Source organism: Lipophrys pholis (genome assembly GCF_963383615.2).
Source record: "Lipophrys pholis genome assembly, chromosome: 3".
In the NCBI taxonomy this organism is placed as follows: domain Eukaryota; kingdom Metazoa; phylum Chordata; class Actinopteri; order Blenniiformes; family Blenniidae; genus Lipophrys; species Lipophrys pholis.
Window position 1 is genome coordinate 11,512,069 of NC_137627.1, and position 26,395 is coordinate 11,538,463.

A 26,395-nucleotide genomic window follows, 5' to 3' on the forward strand; every position below is an offset into this window, starting at 1 on the left:
GTAAATTTGTCACTCACATCCGGGTTACGTGCTCTTGAGTTCCCCGCCTTTTGCCTAAGCAGCTCTCCTCGGAGGACGTCGCCTTCACAATAATACCGCTGACGGTTAATATAATTTGACATAACGGACTTCTGCGAGACTTTTCCCCAAACATGTAGCGACCTATTTTCCGCTTCACTCGTTTTAGGAACCACCGAGCGGTCATGTTGCTCCCTTCGGACGTCGCTCGGCTTGTTTTGGGTGAGTCTATATTCGGGGACAAAGCTGTAGCTGCGGCGCTAGCCAGCAGTGACACCGGAGTGTAAACATGTCGAGTCGAAGCCTTAAAGCTTCACAGCCGTTCGCCGGTGTCCAGCCAGCTGTCCGCCAGCCAGTGTGCTTTTTTTTTATGTCACGTTGTGCTGCCGTTTGTCTCCCGAGTGAGAGCCTCTTTCTCCCTCAGGGTACCTCCAAGAAGAGGGGCTGTCAGCCACAAGCCGAGCTTTCATCCACGAGAGCCCGAACCTGAGGGAATATGCCGACCACACCACAGGAGACGGAGCCATCCCCGCCTGCGTGTTTGTAAGTGCCTCTCTTCCTCATGGACACTCTCAGATCTTCCTGTCAAAAAAGTAAACTGCTGACTGACTGCACCTCTTGCTATTTGTTCTCCCCCACGCACAGTCTCTCTTTGGGAAAGGTCTAACGACCATTTTAAATGAGTATGTGGCTGTCAAGACTAAAGGTAAGCTAGTGTCACCTGGTGCCATTCATGAGCTGTTTGTGTTGGTGGTAATAATAAACTGTGTTCTCCCCACAGAGTCCAGACACGATGTTCCCGTGATGATGAGCTCTCTGTGGAAAAAACTGGATTTCACACTCAACCAAATTAAGTAATGAACTTTGCTTTTTTCCACCAACTAATCCTTAGTCCAACTACACTGATCAGGAAATTAAAATGAGGAAAAACTCAGCAATTGTGAATTGAACCGCTGAGAATTGTAACTTTCAGTTTCTAGTTTATTTTCTGTTTGAGTCTGTGTTTCGGTGGAGCCCACTTCAGTTCCATTGTAACAATACAGTGATTGACAGTTGTATTATTTTGCCCTTACTGAATTAAAGATAATGTTAAGTGGTAAACTTTTGGCTTGTTCAGTAAAATATGTACACTTCAGACACAAGCATGACTCGAAAGCTTTTCAAATGGACCTGTCATTTTAGGGTCTTGCTAGTTATTGAATACATGACCTACTATCTGCAGAAAAACATGTTGGAAAGAATAGACTCATAGTTAAGTATAAAGAAAACAGATGGCAAAGAGTGGACTCAAGTTTTGCCCCAAATTTAACAGGGTAAGCTGGGACTTTCACTGATATTCTGTTATTCCTCCCGTCTTCCTTCAGGTCACTCCAGAACTCGCCGTCTTTGTCAGCATGCCAGAGAGGTAAGCTTGTTACGAGGTGATAAACGTCAATGTTATATTCTGTTCTGTACTGCCAGATTTCTCGCAAACTCCTGAAAGAACAATAAAATGGAATAGATGCGGAATAGATCCAAAATTTGAAGAAGTCAGTAATAATGGATCATCATTGTGTTATTTCATCCACACTCCTGAGCGGTGTGCACACTTAGGGTTTTTGAGAAAGTGATTTATTTACAGGCCTCTCTGTCTATTTCAGTGCGTTCCCGTGTTGAAATGGAGAATATGGCCCGGCAGCAGGCTCTGACCTTGCTGCCTGCTGGTGGTCCTGTCTGCTCTTCAATTCCTGAAACGAGTTCCATCATCAGCCCTGTACACACCTCCCACAACGCCTTTGGCCACTCCACTCCAGTGTCCTTCAGTGACCCTCCCTTCAGACCCGGTTTTGTCAACAGAACGCTGTCTACACCAAGTCAGTATCATACAACATCATCCAGATATGATGTGCTTTTGGGTTGAAGGTGGTTCATTAGTTTTGTTCCACTCAACTTTTAAGCAAAATATTGTTCATATTCTTTTTTCTGATTGTGGTAACATGTTGTTAATGATTGCCACCATTACAACATGAAGTAACTACTGATAAAATTGCACTTCTACAGCTGTGGACTTTAAAACATTGGCATACACTGTAAATGTGTTCCCATAGCTTCCAGCTCTTGAGATTTCCGTGCATGTTTTCCCACAAAAATTACTTCTATGCCTATACAAAGTGTCTATTTATATATTTTCATGTAATCAAATGTATATATATAATTTTTTGTTACCTGTTGCTCTCTTTGTCTGTGGGAAACTGAGAGATTCAGCAAATCCATATGAGCTTATTTCAAGTAAAACAAATAGAAACTGGCTTTTATATGAAACGTGACAGTGTTTCTGCTTTAGGGGATTCGCCTGTGCACATCATTGTTTCTGAGCATCGGCTCAATTCGGGGCCAATGTCTCCTGGTCGACGGAAATGGTAAGAGGGTTGCTGTTGTTTGATAATTGATAGCAGTTGTTTTTCAGTAGACATCACACATACTTTTATATTGAACGCGTCATTAAGTAATCCATCCATAAGAAGATTATACCCTCATTTCATTTGAAATCAAAGAATCACAATAAGTGTGTTCTTGATTTCACATCAAGTTTCCTCCGTTTAATATGTGGCTCATTGTGTTGTTTGGGTTTGTATGGGCAAGTCTTCAGTCTGTGAATCGTCTTTGAGTTTAGATTGGATTGAGCTCAAGCTCGTTTGACAATGATTGTAAGGTTTGGACGTGTCATTTTCTGCCACGTAATTGTTTGCTGCCTGCAGGGACACCCCCAGGAAGAGGAGCGGTGCTCTTGGTGGGTCTAGTGGGCAAAGCAGGCCTGCAGCAACTACTAGTAGCCTTACTACTGAACCTCAGGCTGAAGAGGGTGTTGATGAGAACTTTCCTGTGAGTATACTGTTGTCACTCATGTAAAAGTTTGAGTCCATGGTGTGCAAAGTAAAATGAGTCCTGCAGATTGTCAGCTCTTTTGGACAGAGATTGTGCAGACACAGCAACAATGCTTTAAAACAAAATCTACAAGTTTTGACATGGATAGAAAGGACATTTTAAAGAATTTGTGTTGCCTCGTTGTCTCAACGGACAGTAAAACACATTAACTAACTGCATTACATTAAAAACAGGTTTTTTTTAATTATCTCAAAGTATTCTGTTGATATTTATGAAACTGCACTTTTTTTTTTTGGTCAATTCACAAAACGTCATCTCTGTTTTCAGCAACTTGTGATTCAAAGTGCCCGTGACAAGATTTTGGGTGACAGATCTTTGCAAGAGAAGCTTGCTGAAAACATTAACAAAATCCTGGCTAAGTAAGTGACTTGCAGAAACTCTGCTGCATATCTATCAAACTGTAGGGTGATGTATAATGCAAGCGTATCCTAACCCTAATTTCTCCTTGTCTGTTTCTTCTCTAAAATCAGTGAGCCAGCACCTCAAACATCAAAGGCCTCGATGAGCACAGTGGAAGAGGACCAGTCCATTGACGAAATCCTGGGATTACAGGTGCTTAAAAGAAATGCAGTTTTTTAATTTTGTCATTTTAGATTTTTGTTGCCTAAGTGTTTGTGTGATGCTACATGACTCCATAATATATATTGTTCCATTACAGGGAGAAATTCATATGAGTGATGACGCCATCCATGATATTTTGGAGCAAACAGAATCTGATCCAGCTTTTCAGGCCCTCTTTGACCTCTTTGATTACAGTAATTATTGCCTAGATTGCTTTTATTTAATTTCATGTAAATTACTTTAAAGTCACAGTCATCCGCTCTTTCTGATTGTGCAATTGAGTATTTGTTATTTCAGTTTGTTTGTTTGTTTTTTATTTAATCTTATAATTGCAGATAAAAACAAATTCACTGATGGAGATGGAGATGATGTTTGCAATATCCTAGAAGAGGGTGACACAGCTGGACCTTCAGCTACAGTCAGACCTGCCCATAGTGATGATCCAGGTAGAAACAAACTGTGTAAGAGTACGTGTCTGTGAGTGTAAAAGCATACTTTGTTGTTGCAGCTGGTGTCATACCTCTGTTGATGTGCTGCACAAGCCTGGTCATAGAAATCATTGCATCTTGTTCTGTTGTGTTATCCAGGTGCTACACAAACCCACACAAATGCTTCAGACGCCACATCAGCGACGCAGAAAATGAGACCAGGACAAGAGCGCAAAAACAGGAAGACTATGGCTCCCACCTTGATCAAGAAGATAATTATCAGCTCTAATGGCAGGTCGTCGAGAATTGAAAACAATTTTGCTCGATTGCTGGTGACTCCTGCTGCCACTCGTGATGTTCCTCCTGCCAACACAAATAGAATGGAAAAGGCCTCACTCTTGATTAACTGCGCAGATGTAACACCAATGGATCTTGATGAACCTCTGAACACTCCCCCACCACCTGTAGATGATTTGGTTATTCAGGAGCCCATCACAAAGCATTGCACCAACACAACTTATGCCCCGAGTGTGTCAACTCCAACTGTTTCATCAGGAGATGCTGGTGTGACTTCGATGCCGGAAGTGGAGCCGGTTTCAAATGTGGGCAAAAAACAAGAAACTAAACGAGCACAAGCATTGAAAGAGAAACCCGCTGCAGTACCATCTTCAGCTTTGAGCAGCCAACCTGTCTTTCTGTCTCCTGCACCAGTTCAGCTGAACAAGACTCCAGCACAGACTTCTAATTTAGTTGAAATGTCAGTTTCATGCAGTGAAACTTTCTCTACTTGTACTTCTACCGGGGCAACAGTCCCTCTCTCATGCTCATCCACGGCCACACCACTTGGCTCAACCTCATCTGCGTCTCCCTCTACAACTCTCGCCACTACCCCGGCCTTGTCTACACCTGCTTCCTCCTGTCCCCTGGCTGTACCATCACTTGATTGTTTGACCACAAACCCCAGCACAGTAAACAAGGCACTAGCAGGTTCCAGCGACATCGTGTCTTTGAAGATCATTGTAAGTGACAATCACGAGGAGGACTCGTCCACCGACACAGCCTTGACTCAGGCCATTTCTAGCATCACTGGGGAAAAGATGCCCACTATCTATCTCTCCTCTCCAGCCAAGTCTCCTGGAGGCCCTGCAACGCCAAGGGCCACTTCGGATGAAGTGGCACAGGCGGTCAATGGGTTACAAATCTCTGAGGTGCATGCGAGTCCTCTCAGTTATAAGGCCGCTGCGCTGATTGCTTCTTCATCAACTGCGACCTCACAAGCCCAACAAAACTTTATCATCCAACTTCCCCTGGACACTAGTAACTCTGCCCTACAAGGAGCCTCTGCCAGCTACATTTTTGTGGCTGAACCTTCGACCACAGACGCTCAAACCACACAGATGCTGCTGCCTGCAGGGGTCACTCCGAGTCAGCCTTTGCCTGCCAGCCAGTATGGATTGAATACACAAACTCAAGCCCATGCCTTCTCCTCCGGTGAGAAACTCAACACGACAGTCTTCACAACATTTGTCTCAAATAGTCAGATTTTTGCTGTGAAGTAAAAGACAATGTTGCTTATCTGATGTTGAGAATGTGATTATTACAAAAATGTGCTCACTTTGAGTGCTTTTTTTTTTTTTTCTATGAGTACACCTGCAGTCTTACCAGAATATTTGGTACAATACTTGAAAACAGCAATTATCTCAAACATAATGGCATATTGTATAACAAAGTCATTCCATTGATAAACACAATTATTTTTATAATTGTTTACAATGCAGTGTTTGTCCTAAATGTCGCATTCAGATGGTCAGTGGCCAGTGACTCTGCCGCTGTTTTTTGAAATTGTTGAAGTGATACTCAAAAACTGAAATCTCTCTTTTTCGTGTACAGGATCAGCACTTATCTTACCGTCACCTGTTAAGCCTCTGATGCTTCCTGTTTCTGTTGTGGGACAGAATACTGTCCAGATGGTGTCCAGCCAGGTAACATAATTCTAAGGGAATATTTTAAACTGCTAATTTATAATAATCATGATTTGCTTTTGCGGTATAGAGGCATTATTGGCTCTTCTCAGTGTCTTGTGAATATTGTCGCCACACGGGGGCGCCACTATGTGCAGACTATCAATAATGAGAGCAATACCTCTTGTGTTCACAGCTGGTTGCCATACCAAACCCTGTAGTGGTACAACAGACAGAAAATGGGAAGCCCAAACCTCCCACAGGGAAAACGAAGCAGTCTGCACCTGCTGGTAGGTTCAGGTGAAGCTGGAGTAGATTTAAATGATTGAAGATAATAGTTTGACTGTTGTTGACAAAAACAACTTCCACTACTGTGGACCTTCCCATTTCAATCAATACTGCTTCACGTTTTTGACCTAATTTCCTTGTCTTTCAGGTGGTAGGAAAATTATGTCAAAGAAGGGGGATCAATCAGGTTCCAGTCATAGGAGAATTTTATGTTTTGAACCTCCTCCAGTACCTGAGCCAGAAACCGCTAAAGCAGCAAAAACCTCTACACCTGCAAATCCAAACACATCCACATCACAATCGGCTCAGCAGCCAGAAAAAGAGACTAATTCGTCAGTATCACGAACTAAACCTGCTATCTTGGGTGGCAACAAACCCAAGAGGAGGGTGGAGACTGTGAGATGCTCCGCAGAGCCCTTGGCCGGAGGAGGCTTTGTCAACCCTTTTCAAAATCAGAAAGATGTTCGAAAAAGTTCACGGAAACAGGATCATAACAGCTTCATACAGGAGTCTTGCAGTGAAAATGTCAGCAGCGCAGGTGCCTCGCAGCCAGAGACGGTGAAAAAATCCCAATCAGAAAAGAGATCAAAGTCTATTGATGGGAAACACAAACACGATTCTCGTGATGATGCCTCGAAAGGTAAAGATGCTCATCGCTCCAGGTCATTGTCTTCTGATTCTGCACAGAAGTCAGGAAGTAAAAAGGACAAAGAGGATGGTGGCAGGAAAGAACCTGCAGATAAGCCTTTGAAATCACGTGAGGGGCGTCCGGAGAAGAAGGCTCCGTCACAGACGGTCCCAAATGTTACAGCTAACAAGGAGAATGAAATAAAGGGCAGCGTGAAAGAACAGAACCAGCCGTCAGCGCCTTCGTCCTCGGCTTCAAGAGACTTTAGCCCTTCGACTGTTGCTCAGCCAGCATCTAATACCCAGTCCAAGACAACAAAAGCCTCTTCAAAGACCAGTTCTCTGGCCAAACAGGCAGCAGAGATGCTGCAGGACATTCAAGGACTCAACTCTCCCTCCACACCATCCAAAAGGCCCGACGGAGCCAGAACAGAGCAGAGTCTTCCCGGGCCGGGCCGTAACCAGGAGACGCTTGCCGATTGTCCCGGGACTCCCTCCCGACAGAAGAAGGGTAAAGAAGTCGAGGGAACTCCTAAGCATGTAAAGCCCCCCAACACCCCGGACGTGCCCACCTGCAGCCCTGCCAGCGAAGCTGGCAGTGAAAGCAGCATCAACATGGCTGCGCACACACTCATGATTCTTTCACGCGCCGCAATCGCCAGGACAGGTACCCCACTGAAGGACAGCCTGCGTCAGGAGGGAGCTGGAGAAAACTCACCCGCGGGCTCGACCTCTAAGAAGCGCAAACAGTCTTCTCCCTCATCCAGCCCCCCGCCAAAGAAAGAGGCAAAGTCGTCTCCCGGCAAAAAGAAGGACCGGGTGAGTACGATGTACATATTTAACACATACCACAGACTTTTGACTCAAGAGAATTATGTTGAACTCCCAATCGGGTGTGTAAAAGCCTTGTGTAATGCTCCTGCGAGCATCCATGTTTTAAAAGAGAACATCTCATTACAACACAGAAGCCAGACGTATTCATTTAAATGATGTGTCTTACAGCAGAGCGTCTGATACCTGCACTCAATTGGGGTCCCCCATGACCGGGAACAAATCACTGTTCACAATTGTAGAAATTATGGTTACCTGATCTGTGCACTTAACTCAAGCTTGAGAGCAGTTATGCAAATCTATCAATTTGACTTCCATAACCATGTAGTGGGTTGTGGGCTAAAAGTGACACAATAATATTTATATTGTGGAATTACCAGCTAAGAACCCACCAATGGCCTATACATTATACGAAGGGATGAAAACAGCTGCAGGAATTCTTCCATTGTGCACATCAATCAGTCTCTTCCAGGCATGTATTACTCTAGAAGCTCGTCACATCCTGTATATTGTTTGTTTGGCATTTAGACTTCAAGCTTCACTTGAAGCGCAGTGTTTGTTTAGCAGCAGACGCCTGTTGTTTTTTTTTTAAAGGGACTTGTTCTACTGGCTTGGTGCGCTCTGAGTTTGGACGGCAGGTTTCACAATTTTTTTTCACACCGGCCGGGGTTTGTTTGAATCTGAACAAACCTGACAAACATCAACACACCTTAAGAAACGGGGCTCATTTCCAAGAGTTTTCCAAGATTTCACAATAAAAAGGAAATAACCTTGAGCGAGTGACATCAGTCACTTTCCTGTGGATGTGAAAGTTTTTGTCACTGTATGTTAGTCCTATTTAAGACTGGCTAAATATCTCCTGTGTCCTCTGGCTCTCAACAAGATAAGCAGTTTAACAAGTGGTTGGAATTAGGAAACAGCAGAGTCGTTACTCTGATGTCACCTCTAATTGTCAGTTCAGAGCAGCTGAGCTCTGTTTTATTTTGTGTCAGCTAAATGCTTTTGTCTTGTTTGTAGTAAACATTGCAGATCTTGAGATTATCAGATTAAACTTCTATTCTGTGTGTGTACGATCTGGTAATGAACACATTTATGTTCTGTCGTTATGTTTGACTGCTGAGGTGAATGTCAAAGTGATTTCCATTAAATGAAAGTTGAAGTTCAGTTTTCCATTTAACTCACTTTTTGGTTTAAACTTTAATTTTTTTTTCTTTGCAGGAAAGGAAGAAACTTATTGATTGTTTTCCTCTGGACTTGGACGTGGATAAGTTTCTATCTTCACTTCACTATGATGAATGAGCGGACACACCAGCAGGAAAGGACTACTGTATCACTACCTACTTAGGTTACTGTCCAGGAATAGAACAAGCCATCTGCTTAACCGGTGCCTATGGTTCCTATTAGTAACCTTGCCTGAGACTTTATAAACTGTAATATCTCTTTCAGCCAATGTGATGTTTTTTCCAGTGTGGAAGACCTGGAATCCAACCTTGCATCATGCAGCAGAGGCAGGGCAGTCACTGCACTTTGAATCTTCATTCCCATTTCTGTTGTAACTCCTGCGGTTTCCTGCTCCAACAAAACGGATTTTGTCTTGTGGCACTTCGGCATATTGTGTGCACAGTGTTCAAATGGGTAACTCAAAGAATTTTCTTGGTCAATATTTGACTCTGCTTTGATGAATCCAACTCACACAGACTGAAAGATTGCTGTCTGGGATTACATTTGTTAAAATGTCCCCATCTGTAATTTAATGACAAATAAAGAGTTCTTGTCAATTTTATTTTGTCCGGTTAATCGAAGAATAGAAAAGTAATTTGAAGAATGAACATTTTTACCTCCTTTTATTTAACGCTGGAAAAAAACTGTTCTTCCTCTTTGTGAACACACATTTATTCAGTGCATTTTTGATGTGTTTTCTCTGAACGCCACACCCTTCATTAAACATGTGCGGTGAATGATTAAGAATGCGATTGCTTTCTGTGTAGTTTGATGCGAAAATACTGAATGTCACCGAATAAAATAATGTTCCATATTCAGTCTGTGGCATTGTTGTTTGAGGGCACAAGAAGAGTGAGAAATCCTTGAACCGTGCAGGCCTGTTTCACAGTTGGATGAACCTGGAGGCAGAGCCTGGGACTCATTAACACTTCTATAGGAATTTACATTTCCATGAGTCGAGATAAGAATAAATCCACTGAGCACGCTTATGAATGAAAGTGGACGTTCCATCTAAAGGAGGAACGTGTTTGCTGATGTAAAGATGAGGGTTTGATTGAATGAATCCGGTTGTAGTTTTGTGAAAATCTGTCACCCTCCCATTGGACCGCCACAAATGTTCAAGGAAGTACGTCATGGGGTGATTTCACAATAGCGGTATATGCTGTATAACCTAAAGCCTGTAGAGTCAAGAAAATACCAAACTTTTATAATTCCTCGCTTCTACAGCGTCACGTGTGAATGTTCTACAGAAAACGTTACTTAAAAACATCTTGTTTAATCAACGTGTTCACGACTCGACAGCGGCTCTCTTTTACTTTGACGAGTTCTTCGTTTGTTTCCGGGTGAAGAGGACAGGAAAAGAGGTACGACGACTCATTTATTTTGTTGAAAACGAACGACCAGTTTGCCCTTTAAATTGCATTCCGCTTCTCTTCAAATTGGCCACACGCTGAGAACTAGGTGTTTTACACATGTCCGCACTCACGAGGTCACTGTTGAGTGATTTTAAAGGCCAATGTTTGATCTATCGATCCCCGACGTCCCGAGCTAAACCGCGAGCGTGTCGGCTAACCGGTTAGCATGTGGAGGGTGATGATGTGTACACGTTTGACATCTCAACATCGAAGACTTGACACATTAAAAAAAACATTCACCACTAAGTCAACTAGAACTGCGCGTGGCCTCGGTAGAGCGCAGACCTTCGCCAACGCCACATACGGACTCTGGCTAGCCTGTCGGGTAGCAACATCACTGAAACACCGAGCGGGGGCACACAGACGATCCACTGCCATAGTCAATGCGCTCACAGTCACACCGGTGTTTATGGATACTTGGCGAACCGAGATATTAGCTGCGAGCTCTGGGCCGTCTCCATGGCAACGTACTTTTGATCTCCTTTAAGGTCCTCCACGAGGTGCCTTTCCCATCCGCTCTGCATGGGACATCATTTCGCAGTTGTTAGGGATTTATTCCGAAAGTGCCTGGCGTTAATATTCTAAACTCGAAAATGATTTGATCCTTGGATGATGACAAATCTAAGACATAACTTATCTTATTATTACGATAACTGATGCTATCGGCGTGTTGAGAAAATGCTCGCATTGACAAATATTTTGTTGCTTATCAGCCTCTGATAAGGTTCTTCTGACTGAACTGTGTCCCGCACTGTCTGTCGTCTTTCTGTGGACAGTAGGAAGTGAAACTTGTGGCCGTCTCTCTTCCTTAGACTGCCTGACCTGCCGCACGGTGATGGACATGGCAGCCAATGGAGATAGCTGCGAACAGCCTCAGAGACGCACAGGAGCGAAAGACAAACAGAATGGCAAGTCTGCAGGTTAGTTTGGGTCAACTTGGACTTTCCTAGGAATGTACTGCGCTGGAAATACCACACAGGATGGATTTCTTGAGGGGTCTATCTACACCCCCCCCCCCCCCCCCCCCCCCACACACACACACACACACACACACCCCCACCCACACACGCACACACACTCACACACTTACGTGGGAGAGCGAGGGGGTTTTTTTGTGTTCGGGAAGCCAGAATGTAAAGTTTGTAATAAGATCCAGTGTGAGAACAAACAGTCATATTTCTACTTGGAAAGCCCAAGATGGGGGTCAACAAGTTGAAATGTGGATATCAAATGAATGATTGTTTATTTTTATTATTACAGTTGTGTTATTTTTGTCTCTTACGAGTTTAATCATTTTCACACTCCCAGTTTGTGCCCACAGCCAACTCAAAGAAGACACTTGCTGGCAGGAAAGGCCACTGTGATTACCTAACATGTTAAACATTAGTTATATTTGTCTCCTCTTGAGGTCCAACTCACAGAAGGCCTTTTCTGATTGTGTTGTACCATTTGTGCTCACAGACAGAGGTCTCCATATTTGCCTCAGGGAATTGAGTGGTGACTCCTACGCCTGTTCGACTGATCAGTAGCTGTTGTAAAAACAGTAACTGTATGCTTGTAAAGCATGACTGTGGAGTGTTAGATCATAGGTGGTCATTTGCTCCTTGCTTTGAAAAACATGCAGGTTTATAACTTTGGTTGGAGTTTTTTTAGTACTATATGATTATAGTCAGATGATGTCTTATTTGCAAACTTATTGTTTGTACTCAATGTAAAAATCCAAAATCCTTTTCGTTTCGACTATGTTCTACTTATTTTAAAGTTTGTTTTTATCATCTACCTATCTGTGGGGCATGGCAATAGTACAAATCTTATCATTCATTCCTCCAGTGTCCCTGACAACTGATATTGTGTAAACTGCGATGACTGAGAGCAGGTCACCCAAGCTCCTGTGCTCGTTCACTCTGGCCTACTTTCGGTTTTTATGGGTGCAACAGGCCAGAAGCATATTTGTCATAGTTAACATGCATTTAGTTTTGCCAAGCGAACAAAATGTAATAATCGATGTTGTGAGTGTTACAACATATGCTAAGCAGGGCGATTGTAATGATTTTTCTTCCCCAGACTCGTCGGTAAGAGACAGGCGGCAGAAAGATAAAGAAGAGCGCCTGTCTCTGGTGTTATGGAAGAGGCCCGTCACCACTCTACACTACTTTCTCCTGGAGACGTTCATTAAGCTAAAGGAGTGGACGTTTAAGTAAGAAGCCAAGCTGTTTTTTATTGTGTTCTTTCCTACTCATGGCAGTGACATTCATTATAAAACCCTTATATCTTCTTTTAAGACTATGATATAATCCAATAAATAGCTGAAATACTTTTCTTTGTGTTTAAAAAAAAAAAAAAAAAAAAAAAATGGCAGAAGTCTTAACAAACGAATGGCTCTTGTGTTCCAAGCTGGATAGATATTAATGTCCTTGTTCTTTTTTGATGGCCTGGAAAATCAATAACTGATGATTGTTTTCTTGCTTCCTCGTTCAGGCTATGGGAGCGACGGGGCGCTGTATTTTTATTTTTGGTGTTATGTTCTCTTTTCTCCATCGCATACTCCACTGAGGGCGCTCACCAACATGTAAGTTGGGACTTGTTTGTTTGAGTGACGTTAAAAATCAACACCGTTGCTTCATCACCGACACGTTTGAAGGTTAATGATAAGTCAATGTGTGACCACCTAAAAACTCCCCGAGAAGAAGGCTTGTGGTGGGAGATAATGTGGTGTGTGCACTGTTGTCAAGTAACCCTTGACCACACTGTGAGTTGGCTGGAAGTTCTGTTTATAGATTGGTTTGTGCAGCAGTTTGTCACACTTCAGTTCACCTCCAGGACTTTTTATCATGCACTGTAACAATGAGATAATACTTAAACTGCTCAAGATGAGAGATGATTGAAAGTGATTAAAGCTAATTAGAAAAAGTCATATTTAACATATAATGTTTAAAAACAAGGTCATTTCATTATAAATCTTAAAAGACTAACAGACTCATTTTCACCACAATAAGTGTTTAAAATTATATTCTTTTTGAATCTTTCCAGTTTAATGACTGCTCTTCTCTATTTCTCTTTTAACTGATTTATATTTTGAGAATCTTTCCACTCTTCTTTTCTGTAGTATGTGGAGTACCTGGAGAAGAAGTTTCTATGGTGTGCCTACTGGGTAGGCCTTGGGATCCTGTCCTCGGTGGGCCTTGGTACTGGTCTGCACACTTTTCTCCTCTACCTGGTAAGTGGACACAAAATATTTGGAAATGCACAAGCCACTTTTTCAAAAAAAAATTTAAACGACCTCAGATAAGTGATGTGCTTTTATTTTCTATTGAAATACATCGCTTTAAATTACAAACAAATGTTTTTTTTCGAATGGAAATGTAGTTTAGGTCTCACACAGTTGAAACTATTCTCAGTAAAGGGAGAGCAGGAAACCAACCCCCTCCATAACTAACTCCTGAAACAGGTTTGCTCCTGGAATAGTTTGAAGTGAGAAACAATTCTATGTTATTACAATCCAACAGGATACAAGTAGAAAGTGTAGCACCTCTGTATAATGTGCCTGGTTCCATATCAAGAAAAGCCAATCACTGAGCATATGCTATGTTCATGCACGTCTTCTTGCCTGAGGCCCTGTTTACACGATAACCTTTCACATGACAACACCTAATCCGTTAAAAAAAAACGGACCCCCCCCCCCCCCAAAAGGGAAGACAGTTTTGCTGATATACTCACGTTCGTTGTCGTGGAAACGGGGCCTGAGTGTGTGTGATACACACAGTGTAGAGGTGAACGAATAGCTGTGGTGGTTTGTAACCAGTGGAGACGTTTTGCCAAACACTATGTGAGTGAACACACAATTATGGACCAGGCCTCTTTGCCCAGGTGATCCTGTTCTACATCCTGAGCCTGGGGGGGGCATGTTTAATTGTCAAATGAATCATGTGTGTTGGAGAAGAAATGCATATAAAAGAGGCAGAGCAATGGAGCACTCTCAGTCCAGCAAATCCAGATTGGACATTTTACAGTGTTTCACCAGTCCCCTATACATGTGTGCCTGCAGCTACGAGGTGACGGTGTCATCCACACTCTGAACTCTGCGAGAGGTTTTACTTTATTTTTAAACTTCAGACTGTTGTCACCCATCTGTCCGAGGCTTACCAAGACTATAGTGTAATTTCCCCCCTGACAAGCAGTCACAAAGTGACTGTGTGACTGAGTCATTGAAATCTTTGTCGTCTGTCTTGGCTGTGGTTAACAAAATAGGCGGAATGGAGAATTTAGCCATATGAAAGAGAGGAATTAACCCTCCACCAGCGTCCACTTAGTGCTGATGATGTGGCTTCTGCTGTACAGAGCTTGTGCAGATGTGGGCCAGCTGACTCAGCTGTTTCCATCGTAATGAAACAATGGGAAAAGATGAAATTGTTGCCTTCCTGTTCCTCAAAACTACTAACACCACCTCCACTGATTTCTTCCAACTGAGCGTTGATCCTCTGCTCCTCTGTGTGCAGTAATAATGTTGTGGTGTCATGTCTTCTGTTTGTGTTTGCTTCTGAGTACACACTTGTCTCTTCGTGTTGAATACTGACATTTCACCTCGTTGCCTCTCTCCCCTTTATGTGAAGGGCATTTCTTTCTCAGCACAGACGCTGTTGTCTCCCACATATGGAACAACCTGGCATCAGTTTCAACACTCTTACTCATCACACTTTCCAGCTTTAGCTCTCACAACATTCAATGACATTATTGTAGTGTGAACTAAAAGTTAGTTCCTAAAACGACGGCTGGTAGTTCAACGTTTTTTTGTGAAACCACACCATGGAAATATTAACAATGCGTTTAGTTTTTAAAAGCTTAGACTTTTATCTAGTTTGTGTGGCTCATGTGTTGTTTAAGTATTTTCCCTCCATTGTTTGTGCTTCAGATAGCGATAGAAAATAGTTTTGTTTTTCAGTTAATAAAACCTCTAGCCTGCTGTCAGTACTCCGCAAAACACCACTGTATTTGGAGTGTTATTCTACACTCGTCACATATAAACAAAAACATTTCAAGCATTTTAAAAATATTAATTGTGACAATGATGATCTCTTGGAAAAATTAGTGAACAAAATCTGACCTGAAGTAATTCTCTTTTTGATTTAGTTTTTTTTTCTACCATCAGTATTGAGCTATACCTATAAAGAATAAAACTAAAAGGATTTAAATATGTTCATTTATTAGATTCGGGACGCACGATGCTACAGATGCAGTACAGATGTGTTTGGCGGCGACACGCAGCTTTCGCACGTCGTTTTGAGTAATGAGTAAGAATTAGGCTTAATGGTAATTAATAAGTTCTTGTATCCGTACTCGGTAATGGCAAAAAGCTAAAGGTTAGTACTCATACTGGTACTAGTCCTTTGAAAAAGTGGCACCGGTGAGGTTTCCTGTTTAATACTTTTCCATTTTATTTATTTTCCACCTGTAACCTCTGCTTGTCTCGTTGTTCTTGCTTTCAGTCTCCGTCACACTCACAGACACACAAAGTCGGATAAAATTCCCCCTCTGTGACACTGTCTACAGCATAAACAGCCACTAAATTCACACTCTGCTCCCACCCAGGTTCATACATTTAAGTAAACAAAGTGCATTTAGTTTTTTCATCCATCTACTGTCCCCATGAAACCTTAAACTCGTGGTCTGACTAGAAATCCGTGACTCTCATCTGCATGTCATTACTGCAGCACGTGCCATAGAAAAATGTGAGGCAGCATACTGTGAAAATAATTTGGATGCATAATTCAGTTAGTTTCAACAGTCTCTTAAGGATGCTTAGAAAATAAGTCTGGATTGCTGCTCAGATCTTTATTTCATTTTAGTTTATTTTTCGCAATGTTTCACTGATACTCCTCCTGCCATCTGCTCAAAACCGACACTCCCGCTTCCTCACACACAATGCAGCCATCCTTTGTCTCATATTTGCCCTAGAATGTTCTCTTTTATTCGAGTACCTTTTACTATCATAGTTCCCAGAAAGGCGTACCTCAACTTATTTGCCCCATGATATCAACCTGTTGCTCATCGCGAGTGTATTTCCTTTGCACCCTCTCCCCTTCATTTCCAAACAGCTCTTATCTGTACATTACTTAATTTAGTGTTGATGTCAGCTATAGGCAGGATCCCCATCCTCCCAGTGTTGATTCAGAGGAGTAACACATTTCAACCATCAGAGTTTCTCTGCGGCTTCAGCTCAAGCCTGAAGCATTAACAGAAAACCCCACAGAGAGGATGAGATCAGCGTTCACAGGGGCGAGGGGGATCCATTCAACAGTATGATCTTATGATTCATCATGATGTTTTGGAGGTCAGAACTCTGCGTTTAAGTGCTGGATACTTGTACTAATGCTGTGGTAAAACAATGCATGCTTTTATGAAACCTGTGTGGGAAATTATATCAAGATATCTGATTGATTTAAGCTTGTTGATCGACTATAATGTTTATCTATACAGATCTTTCCCCTCAACTTTGTAAAAAAGTGGGCTTTGTGCTGATGATCTCCAAGAGATTATTTGAATTTGAATTTATTTTGTAACCACACCTTTCATCCAGAGGCCAAAATGTACATTTCCGTGCAATTGTCTGAGGTCATTCAGGAAATTGATACAGATTCCTGACATTCCCATTACTGATAAACTTGTTTGAACAGAAGAAAAGGTTTCAGTGAGCAGTTTTTTGTTTTGTTTTCTGCTATCTGAGGCTTGTTGTATTATAGTCATTTGCCCCTCACCTAAACACTCTTTATTAAACTTCAGGGGGCAGAAATTATCAATTAAACCTTCTTTGGTTGGAAAACGGGTGTGTGTGCCGTTCCTCCGGTGGGATGGAAAGTTTCAGTGAAGAGTCTGCAGCAGTCAGCACATAGTAATTGTGCGCTGTCCATCTCGCGTCGGCGTTCGCTGCATCACCCCAACGAGGAATAATGGACTAGCTGTGTCGTAGTTTCAGGTGGGCCAGGTGGCTCTGTGTAACTAGACAGCTCTGCAGTGATAAATGATGACAGGCCGACCTGTCGGAATCACTGGGTGACTCAGCTGCTGGAGCTGTGGGCAAATGACTCTGTACCCCACCTGTGTATCACCATGCAAAACCAGCTCAAGTCTGAATGAAGAATAGATCAAAACACTTAAGGGAGCACAAACAAAAGAACATTTTGACTCTCATGAAGCTGCGCTTATTGCATGACTGACTGTGTATGACGAGAGTTACCAATCCTTCTGCACTGAAATGGTTGTTGCCACGCACAGTCTCTGGCATGATTTACGAAGCGCCGCTGTCTTTCTCTTGTTAGAACTCCGTTAGCAGAGCTCACTGAAGCTACAGTACTCGGTTGCAGGTCCGTTAAAGCTGCTCATTGACTCCACATGTCCACTCTTTCTCCCAGGGTCCTCACATAGCATCGGTAACCCTGGCAGCGTACGAGTGCGGCTCCACAGACTTCCCAGAGCCGCCATACCCCGACCAGATCATCTGTCCTCAAGGAGGGGGCATCGAGGGTGCCATCTCTCTCTTCTCTATCATGTCCAAGGTTCGCCTGGAGGCCTGCATGTGGGTGAGTAGCAGATTGAATAAAGACTCAACAGTGGGATCTAAAATGTTTTAAGTGCCAGAAGTCGGTGGTGAGCACACACAACTCAACCATTCCCTATTAGGATTTTTCAAAATACTGAATTTTCTCCCTGTCGCGTGTTGTCAATGTGTAAAACACAAACTTAGACAGGTGACGGTGTGTGACGTTTATGTTCAGGGTGCTGGCACCGCCATTGGGGAACTGCCTCCGTATTTCATGGCCAGAGCAGCTCGACAGTCGGGAGCTGATCCAGACGACGAAGACTATGAAGAATTTGAGGAGATGCTCGAGCAGGCCGAGGGTGCCCAGGTCAGAGTGGTACACACATAAGAGTTTATTATGCATGACTTTGTCCAGATATTGTGAAATACTGTTTAAGACCACAACCCCACCTCAGGTGTGCTTTCCATTGGAAAAAGTGTTTGAGGCGTGTCACTGTTTACTGAAGTTCTTAATTCAGTATTTAATATCCCAAAAAATTCAATTAACCAAAAAGAAATGGGCAAATCTTGAAAACTATTTCACATTCGTCACCACTGACTAAACTAAAGGAAAACCAGGAACTTCACTGAAAGTTTAAGTATCTCTTTGTTTGAATCATCACCATGATAGAGTTGTTTAGAAGTTCCCTACCAACTTCATGTGATATGATCTGACTTGATTTAGTCCAATTTTCCCAAAGCTCAACTGACCATAGAGCCACAGTCAGGTGATTGGTCTTAAAGCTGCATGTGACTTCAGTGAAGCCCCTCCCCCCTTGCACTTCCAGTAAATCTGTGTGTTCGTGGGTGAGTCACCCTGAGCACAGCACCCCCCTTTAATCATCCCTCGGGCTTTGCTCTCCCCGCCCTCCTGCTTCCTCCCTCCGCTTCTCTTTTCACCGGCCTCTAATTTGAATGACAGACAGGACTGTCAGGAACCCAGCTCACATGACTGCAGGCTGCTGGGCTCAGATGCTGAGTCAGCACAACAGAACTGAGACAAAACTGTTGGCATTGTCTCCATCACCTTTGTGCGCTTCACTTGTTCTCAGCAGAAAAAAAAGCTGAAGAGGCCACCTAATACCACCTCATTCATCGAGGGATTTACCTCGGGATCTGTACAGAATGTATCACTGTTTACAAGGCAACAGGTTGGATGAGCAGTCAGACACACTTTGGTCATGACCGGATCTCCAAATGGTAGTTTTAGGAATGATTGTCACGGAAAAAAAGATGGACAAAATGAAGTTACTACACGGATGTCAGACAAAGATTGTCTCTTTATATTGGCACCGAAATCCTTTGACAGATCAGAAGATCAAGTCCAAAAATAAAATGAACCAAAGTTTCTTATTTTCAAATAAGTAAAATATAAGCCAATAACCTTATATTAGTCATCATGCAAAATATATTTGCCAACAAGTACAATAAAACAATACATCATGATTGCATGTTGGAAAAAGAAGAGACATAATTCCATTTGTTCACAAGTTGTTGTTTTTTTGTTTTGTTTTGTTTTGCCTGCATTCAATTAAAAATGGAAATTATAATGTGCTAAGCAGAAACGGAATATATTTATAGCTAAAAGTAATTTAGTTCTGAACTGTATAAAACAAATGTACTGAAAAGTATTAAAAAGATAATGAAGTGGTGTGCGAGAACATCAAGAAGGTGACGGCTTGTCAGGATGTTGATATAATCCGGTGATGCGGCGGCTCTTAGAGACACACAGACTAATTCACCCCCAAGTGATCTGAAATAAGAGGTATTGTACCACCGATTCTTTACTTTTTTTTTCTTTTTTCTTTTTACCATGGCTCTTGTTCCTTGTAATAACATTGCAGACGGCGCTGCTGTTAAAATCCGAGCGGTGAACAACCACACATTTGCAAGGAGTACAGCGCAGTGCGCTTTTTGTAAGAGATTAAAATAACAGTTTGTGGAAACAAGTGTTCAGATTTGTCTGAAATTTCACTGTGGTTGTGAAAGTCAAACCGCATAATGAATATATATATATATATATATATATATATCAATTGGGCAGGAATCATGCCAAGTGTTTAAATTAGTTTTGTTTTTTTGTCTTCTGCAGGATTTTGTCACACGAGCCAAACTGGGAGTCCAGCATATGGTGCAGAAAGTGGGTTTCTTCGGCATCTTGGCCTGCGCTTCAGTGAGTAGCAATTATTCTTCACTGAAGAAATCTTCAACATGCAAGATCAAATCAATCGTGCATTTTATTTGTTACATTACATTTTACTGTAAATTGTAAAATACTACTATCAAATATAAAAGATGGTGAATTACAATATTTAAAAACAAAAAAATAATGGTTTTACGATGGGCGGTATTTATAGTTTACAAAGTTAGAATTAGGTGCAGAATGACTTTTTTTTTTTTTTTTTTTTAGTCGGCAGCATTGTGGTGAGGACAAAGTCTGATGTTTGCTGGTTGTTTTATTTTTAGGGTGTCTGACTGAAGATGTTGGTAGAACAAGCTCAAATGAAATGGCTGTTTACCAGACATCGCCTTTCTGCGTCCATCAAATTTGACAGAATTTATGACCGTTTCAAAAATACAAACCCTAAATTTAACTTAAATGTCTGGTCGCATGGTTCTGATTCACCAATGGCACCGAATCGTCGACGTTAAATTTAGTGATTCTTGATTCTCCACCCGTCTTCTATCATGGAAGGCTGAAGTCCGTCCCGACCAACGTCAGGGGAAGTCAGGAGACGTTTTCAGAATAATAATCATCATCTGACCCCGGGTGTTGTTGAAGGCTAATTCACTACTTTATCTTATGTTTTGATCATTTAATAAGCAGCTTCACTTGCAAATTTGTGGTAACTTATAACTGGCATAAAAGCCAAACGTCGTGTGTTTCATGAGTACAGTGTTGATGTTTGTTCAGTTTTTCTCGTTGTGTGGTGTGAAGCAGAACTGCTCCGTGTTCTTAACGTTTCACAAAAGAAACTCAAAATGACACTTTTCCGATTACATAGCAGAGATATTTCATTTTGTATTCTGTGGCTGGTATTAATGTACTATTCTTAGTTTGAAAGAACCAGGAAAAAAAAGAGGATGAGGTCCAGACCATGGATCAGATAGATTGTCTTTTGTCATCTGTACACTTCAGATTCCCAATCCCTTGTTTGACCTGGCTGGAATCACCTGCGGTCATTTCCTCGTCCCCTTCTGGACCTTCTTTGGTGCGACTCTGATTGGGAAAGCCATCATCAAGATGCACATACAGGCAAGTAGTTTCAATGAAAAGTTTATCATGGATGTACTGGTCGCTTTAAATCGAAACCAGGTTGTGATCACACGCCGTCGTGTCGAATGTGATTCGGCTTCATTGGGTCACTGCAGATTTCTGTCCACAAGTCAAAGATCCAGACTGAAGTAAAGAAGTCATGTATGTGCTGCTGACTGATTCCCACAACCTCAGAACGTGTGGGAAAGATCCAGTGGAGCTCTGAGCTCATGACTCCATGACTATGAGAAACTGGGAAAGTCTTTGATCGCACACTCCTGGTTAACTCTTTCTGCTGGCGCTCTCCTCCTCGGGGGATTCCTTTACTCACGATTGAGCTTTGTGATACATCCTGACTATACAAACAGGCTCATGAAAGGAAGCTTTAAGAAGCCCCGCTAATAAGTTTGGATTTTTAGAAATGCTCCAGATCAAGACGATTGTTAATTAAGGAGAGCGTTGTTGAGTCTGCCACAGCAGTGACTAATGTTCACCTCCGTCTGAGAAGGTCTGGGACTGCGGGTGAGTCGCTTAAAGCCTTAACAAACTGAACATATCCATCTTTTACTGGTACCAGTCAGTGATCTCACCAAGAGATCTCCAGCAAAGAGCACTGTGAGCAGCGGCGGGAACAGGGGCTGTAGAGTGGACACAAGGAGGCCGACCTGGGAGAAGGAAATTGAGCAGACTGTAAGAGGCTGCAGGGGGTGAGAGAGGGGGAGGGAGGCGCTTTGTCTTTTTTTTTTTTTGTCTTTTCCATTTCTCTACCTTCAACCTCTTGGACAATATATGTCACATCCTGTCTGATTTGGTCCAGGGGGGCTGTGTGTCATGCTCTTTTGAGGCTGATCAGTTTCAGATCCTGACACAAACATTGCGGTTTCACCCCACCACCCCACCCGGCCGCCCCGATGCTCTGCAAACCACACAAAGCCCCTCCGAGCTCCAAGTTCAGCTCAGTACCAGGTTTGAGTTTGGTGAATTAGTGTCCATGAGCAGTGGCAGATGTGGACGCAACTCAAATCATGAATCCCGAGTGTTTCTGCCCCAGACTTCTCAAACATTCTAATCTCACATACACTAACATTCAGGCTTTTGATCGCCTTTCTCTTATTTCTTGCAGAAACTATTTGTGATCATCACTTTCAGCAAGCACATAGTGGAACAAATGGTGGCGCTCATCGGGTAAGTGTCGCTCTCTAAACGGTCCTGGTGTGTGAGCGAGAGGCCGCATTAGTGAGGCGCTCTATAGCATCTCAGTCTTTCCTCTTGGTTTTGTGGCTTACAGTACGTTAGTAAACATCTTCTGAAGCCTTTTGTCTGCCCGTATGGGGATTCTCTATGAATGAACGCTTTCACTGCGGAAGGCAAACGTGCACGCGTTTTGCGTTTTTCCACACAAAGGTATTTCTTTCTCCCGCCGTCTGCATGCGATCCATCCCTGCAGCTCTGGGGGTGAGGCGTGTGAGGTCCCATCCTAACGCGTCGATGTGACTCACCGTGTTCAGCTTTGCCCCGGCGAGGTGGGAAAACACCGCGTCGGGTGCTAAAAAAGCAAAGTTTTCTCAGGTTCAGATGATTTAATAAGGATTCTAGGTAAAAACCCAGCAGACCATTTTAAAGACAATATTTGTGGGTTTTTTTGGAATGAAATTCAAGGTTCTTTTCCAGAGTTTCATATGACCTCTACTAGAGGTCCTCCAGGGAGTCGCTGTGACGCTTCCCTGCTGATAAAGGATGTTTCCAATCTCTTCGACCTGTGTGTATTCATGTAAAGTGGCAGTGACAACAAGAATGACTCACCCAGAAGTAGTTAGATTCATTTGACATCAACAATTACCCCGTGTTTGTTATCTCCCCTAGTTTTTGCTTAGTCTAGTGAAGTCCAGACAACATGTTTGTGTCCCAAGCAGACAGATTTCCATTTAGTCTACAGCTTATTGTATATTTCAAAGGGATTATCATGGAGCAGATTCACGCTGCTGCACCTGGACAAATTGTAAAACTATAATATGAGTTCAAAATGGTATCTCCTCTGACCAGCCCCCCGCTGAGTTGAATCCCTGCGACCTAATAAGGACATGAACACGCCCTGATTGGACGTGTTTCCACCCAGAAAGCAGCAATGGTGGTAAAGGTGATGACATCATGTCGACTCACTTCCTGCTCGAGGGGGCTGACACAGACTCCTATAGAGCTGAGGAGTATAAAAGCAGAGCTGAGGAGTTTGAGCTTCACTCCTTTCTGCTGCCTCCTCCAGCTCACAGTAACAATGAGCAGAGGCACCAGAGGCACCAGAGGACCGGGGGGCCGGGGGACCAGGCCTTCAGCAGCTGCCCCTGCTGGAGCCCAAAGAAGACTTCATGGGCAGCATTCTGAGGCTCTTCCTTAGTGCTGAGCAGCTCAAGCCTTTATGTTTGGAGGGGTGGTTCCTGGGTAAGTGACTTCTTCTGCCTCTGTCTCTTTCCTTGGCTGCGTCAGGTCCGTGCCGAAGCTGGGCCCATCACTCCAGAAGCCCTTCAGTCAGTATCTGGAATCACAGAGGAACAAGCTGCACCATGCTGGAGGGAGCGCACCAGCAGTAAGTACCACACCTTTACACTTTCACCACATTCAGGTGACCAACTGCAGCATCTCTGAAACATCACACCCACGTGTATGTCAGCTTTTTATAAATATAATTCTGTGGACTTCACATTCTATGTACTAAGACTTTGTGACTTTCCACACGCCAATGGAGAAATAGTGGAAACAGAAATAGAATTATTATTTCAACATTATTTGTTGTTGGTATATGCCGCATATTAATGTTTTTATTATTTGAAAAGGTTTGCAAAAACAAACTTCAATATTTTCTAGATATCAGGTTAATAGATTTTTTATTGTTTATTTAAAAAACAATTGCACAAATCATTGCTTTAGGAAATTATTGGTAAATAGCATCTTGATTCCTAGTTGTCCTGTCTTGCATGTTCTATCCATTAGATAGAAATACAAATACATCTTATAAATTTAGAAGATCATAGAAAATAAAGTTTCATCTGTTAATTCTACAAAAAAAAGTTTAAGCATCTTTGCCATTTTAATTGTGACGATGCCTTCTGGTTTAAAAAAGTAAAGCATTTGACAGTACGTGATATTATAATACTTTGGAACACTATATTTTCTATTTTACTTACTTCAAAGCAAAATTAACATTAAACAAGGAGCATTAAATATTTCAGTTTTGTTGTAAAACATTTAATGATGAGCGCATCAATGTTAGGATCAACTGATGGTTTTTTACTATTTAATGGTAATTTCTAAAAGTTTTTTTAAAGCTTACATTCCATGTAGGTCCGTTTCAAAAGCTGCGGCCCTCTCTTATGTGCAGACAGCACAGTTACAGTAAAACTCCATCATGGGTAAAGTTCCTCCTGAAGTTCTGCAGTGATTGCAGCCCCGCGTCCCGATTCTGTCTCTCCCAGGACGAGAACTGGCTGTCGTGGGTGTTTGAGAAGGTGGTGCTGGTCATGGTGGCCTACTTCGTCATCTCCATCGTGAACTCCATGGCTCAGAGCTACGCCAAGCGGCTGCGGCAGCTGAGGCACTCCGAGGAGAAAACCAAGTGACGGCGAAGACGAAGCGGTACAAACATCCAAGAGACTGTGTTTGTTCTTCTTCTGCTGCCGCCGCCGAGAGCCTTCTGCTCAGCCCCCGGCCTCGCTCAACTTAACGACAAACCTCACCCTCTCATCCATGTTCAAGAGGCTGAACACTTAAAAGTAAATAATGAAGGAAAAAAAGAAAAAGGAAAAAAAGAGAGAGAGAAAGAGTGCAGGCGTTATTTGTTGGTGTGTGAGAGCTTCCTTTGAGGATGTATGTGCCGTCGACCGTTTTCCCCTCTTCAGGTTTTTGTAGTTCTTCCTCTCATCTGTCTGTGTGTAGTGCGACTGGTTCTGCTGCTGATCTTAACATGTTACTTTTAACCTTAAATTAACCCATCCATCGACCTCAGAAGTCAAAGCAGCCGCTCGGTGGAGACTGCTGCGTCAGGGCAGTGCCCATCGGATGCTATGCCTTATGCAAGACGGGAAGCTCGGACTTCCCTCGAATACAGCTCCTGACTCGTGGACTTGGTTTCTGTTTAATTTTGTGACGTCTGGACGGATGTTGATTTCTTTGTACCGTGTGCTGCCAGGGTCTCTGCTGCAAGATGGCGTTTGTTTTCAGGGTTTCTTTGTCCTTTTTAACAGCGAGTCCAACTCGTCCTTCTTATGTTTCTGGACTTGTCGGTTTAAAAATCTTAAGAGGAAAAAAAAATAAGATAAAATAGCAATATCAGCTGAAAGCAGTGTGGTATTGACGGTTTGCACATTGTGTAAATATCTTAATATCTTTTTGACGGTATGCTCAGATGTATTTCTATCTTACTGGTCTGTGTGGACATGAGTCAACTTCAACCAAAAGACAAGAGAAGGTGATATCATTTGTAAAGTGACATTGTACTCTCAGCTAACTAGTCTCATTTCTATTCTGTACATTTAGGTTGAACCAGATCATATATAAAACATGGAAGTCATGGCACTCCTTTCCAAGTCTGAGTCTTTTTTTGTTGTTGTTGTTGTATTAATAGCTTCGTATCAAGAGCTCTCCTGTAACCCTGTGATGTTTCCTAATGTCTATTTCTTAGAGATGACCATCTTTAAGGTAAGTGAACCTTCTCTCCCTGATGTTCAGTCTGTAGCTGTAGAAGTCTTCACGTCAGTGATGTCGCCTACAAATTGTTTTTTTTTTATGTTGCCTTTCAAGCTTTCCTGTTCACTAAATCCTCTCGTGAAATCCATAGTGGGTTCAGTTCACTCGTCTCCAGCTGGAGGAGGAGATCCTCCTGGCTGTTTCTCCACTCTGTCAGTTAGCTTATCAGACTGGTGTTGGCTGTTCTGCTTTGTGAGGCAGCAGCGGTCTGTAAGCTGGCTGAAGCTGTGGCCCTGCACCACTTCTCTGGTCCTTTTCACGGACACAACCGCCCGGCCTCGCTCGCGCTTTGTTTTTCACCTGTGTACGGTTTACAATAAAGTCATGAAAACGGTCACCTGTGTCCTCACTTGTTATTTCGTTTTTTTCATCATGATCACGGGATAAAGTGTGGGAATGGTTTCAGCATGAAAGGAATATTCAATCATGTAATGAGATACTGTGAAAAGCTTCATTTCAGTTTTATTTTTTAAAAAACCCCAGGTAACAATTGGCATAAAGTCATTGTCTTACTCCGTTTAACATACAAGGTATTCGATAATTATCATTTGCGA

At 42.6% G+C, this 26,395-nt stretch overlaps 2 protein-coding genes across 8 annotated transcripts; both read left to right on the plus strand.

Annotated features, from left to right (window-relative positions):
- Positions 1 to 45: 45 nt before the first annotated feature.
- Positions 46 to 9,679, plus strand: npat (nuclear protein, ataxia-telangiectasia locus). The gene is made up of 17 exons (XM_080459252.1): positions 46 to 240; positions 443 to 561; positions 664 to 724; positions 800 to 872; positions 1,383 to 1,423; positions 1,659 to 1,871; positions 2,342 to 2,417; positions 2,757 to 2,880; positions 3,211 to 3,302; positions 3,414 to 3,495; positions 3,602 to 3,698; positions 3,840 to 3,950; positions 4,092 to 5,423; positions 5,823 to 5,914; positions 6,090 to 6,183; positions 6,330 to 7,627; positions 8,858 to 9,679. Exons 1-17 carry the CDS (start codon positions 204 to 206, stop codon positions 8,936 to 8,938), a joined length of 4,023 nt encoding a protein of 1,340 aa, XP_080315378.1. The 5' UTR covers positions 46 to 203; the 3' UTR covers positions 8,939 to 9,679.
- A 309-nt stretch (positions 9,680 to 9,988) lies between these two features.
- vmp1 (vacuole membrane protein 1) lies at positions 9,989 to 26,177 on the plus strand. Of its 7 annotated transcripts, none has more exons than XM_080459253.1 (12): positions 9,989 to 10,224; positions 11,088 to 11,195; positions 12,340 to 12,472; positions 12,754 to 12,844; positions 13,382 to 13,492; positions 17,682 to 17,849; positions 18,045 to 18,176; positions 19,941 to 20,021; positions 20,988 to 21,104; positions 22,228 to 22,289; positions 23,586 to 23,685; positions 24,572 to 26,177. In XM_080459253.1, exons 2-12 carry the CDS (start codon positions 11,111 to 11,113, stop codon positions 24,713 to 24,715), a joined length of 1,224 nt encoding a protein of 407 aa, XP_080315379.1. In that variant the 5' UTR covers positions 9,989 to 10,224; positions 11,088 to 11,110; the 3' UTR covers positions 24,716 to 26,177. The 7 variants fall into 7 exon arrangements, 5 of the variants coding, with proteins under 5 accessions (XP_080315379.1, XP_080315382.1, XP_080315383.1 ...); XM_080459256.1 differs by having other exon boundaries at positions 10,012 to 10,224; positions 11,088 to 11,183; XR_013935195.1 differs by having other exon boundaries at positions 10,142 to 10,224; positions 11,088 to 11,183; positions 20,988 to 22,070; positions 24,572 to 25,675.
- The last annotated feature ends 218 nt before the right edge of the window (positions 26,178 to 26,395 follow it).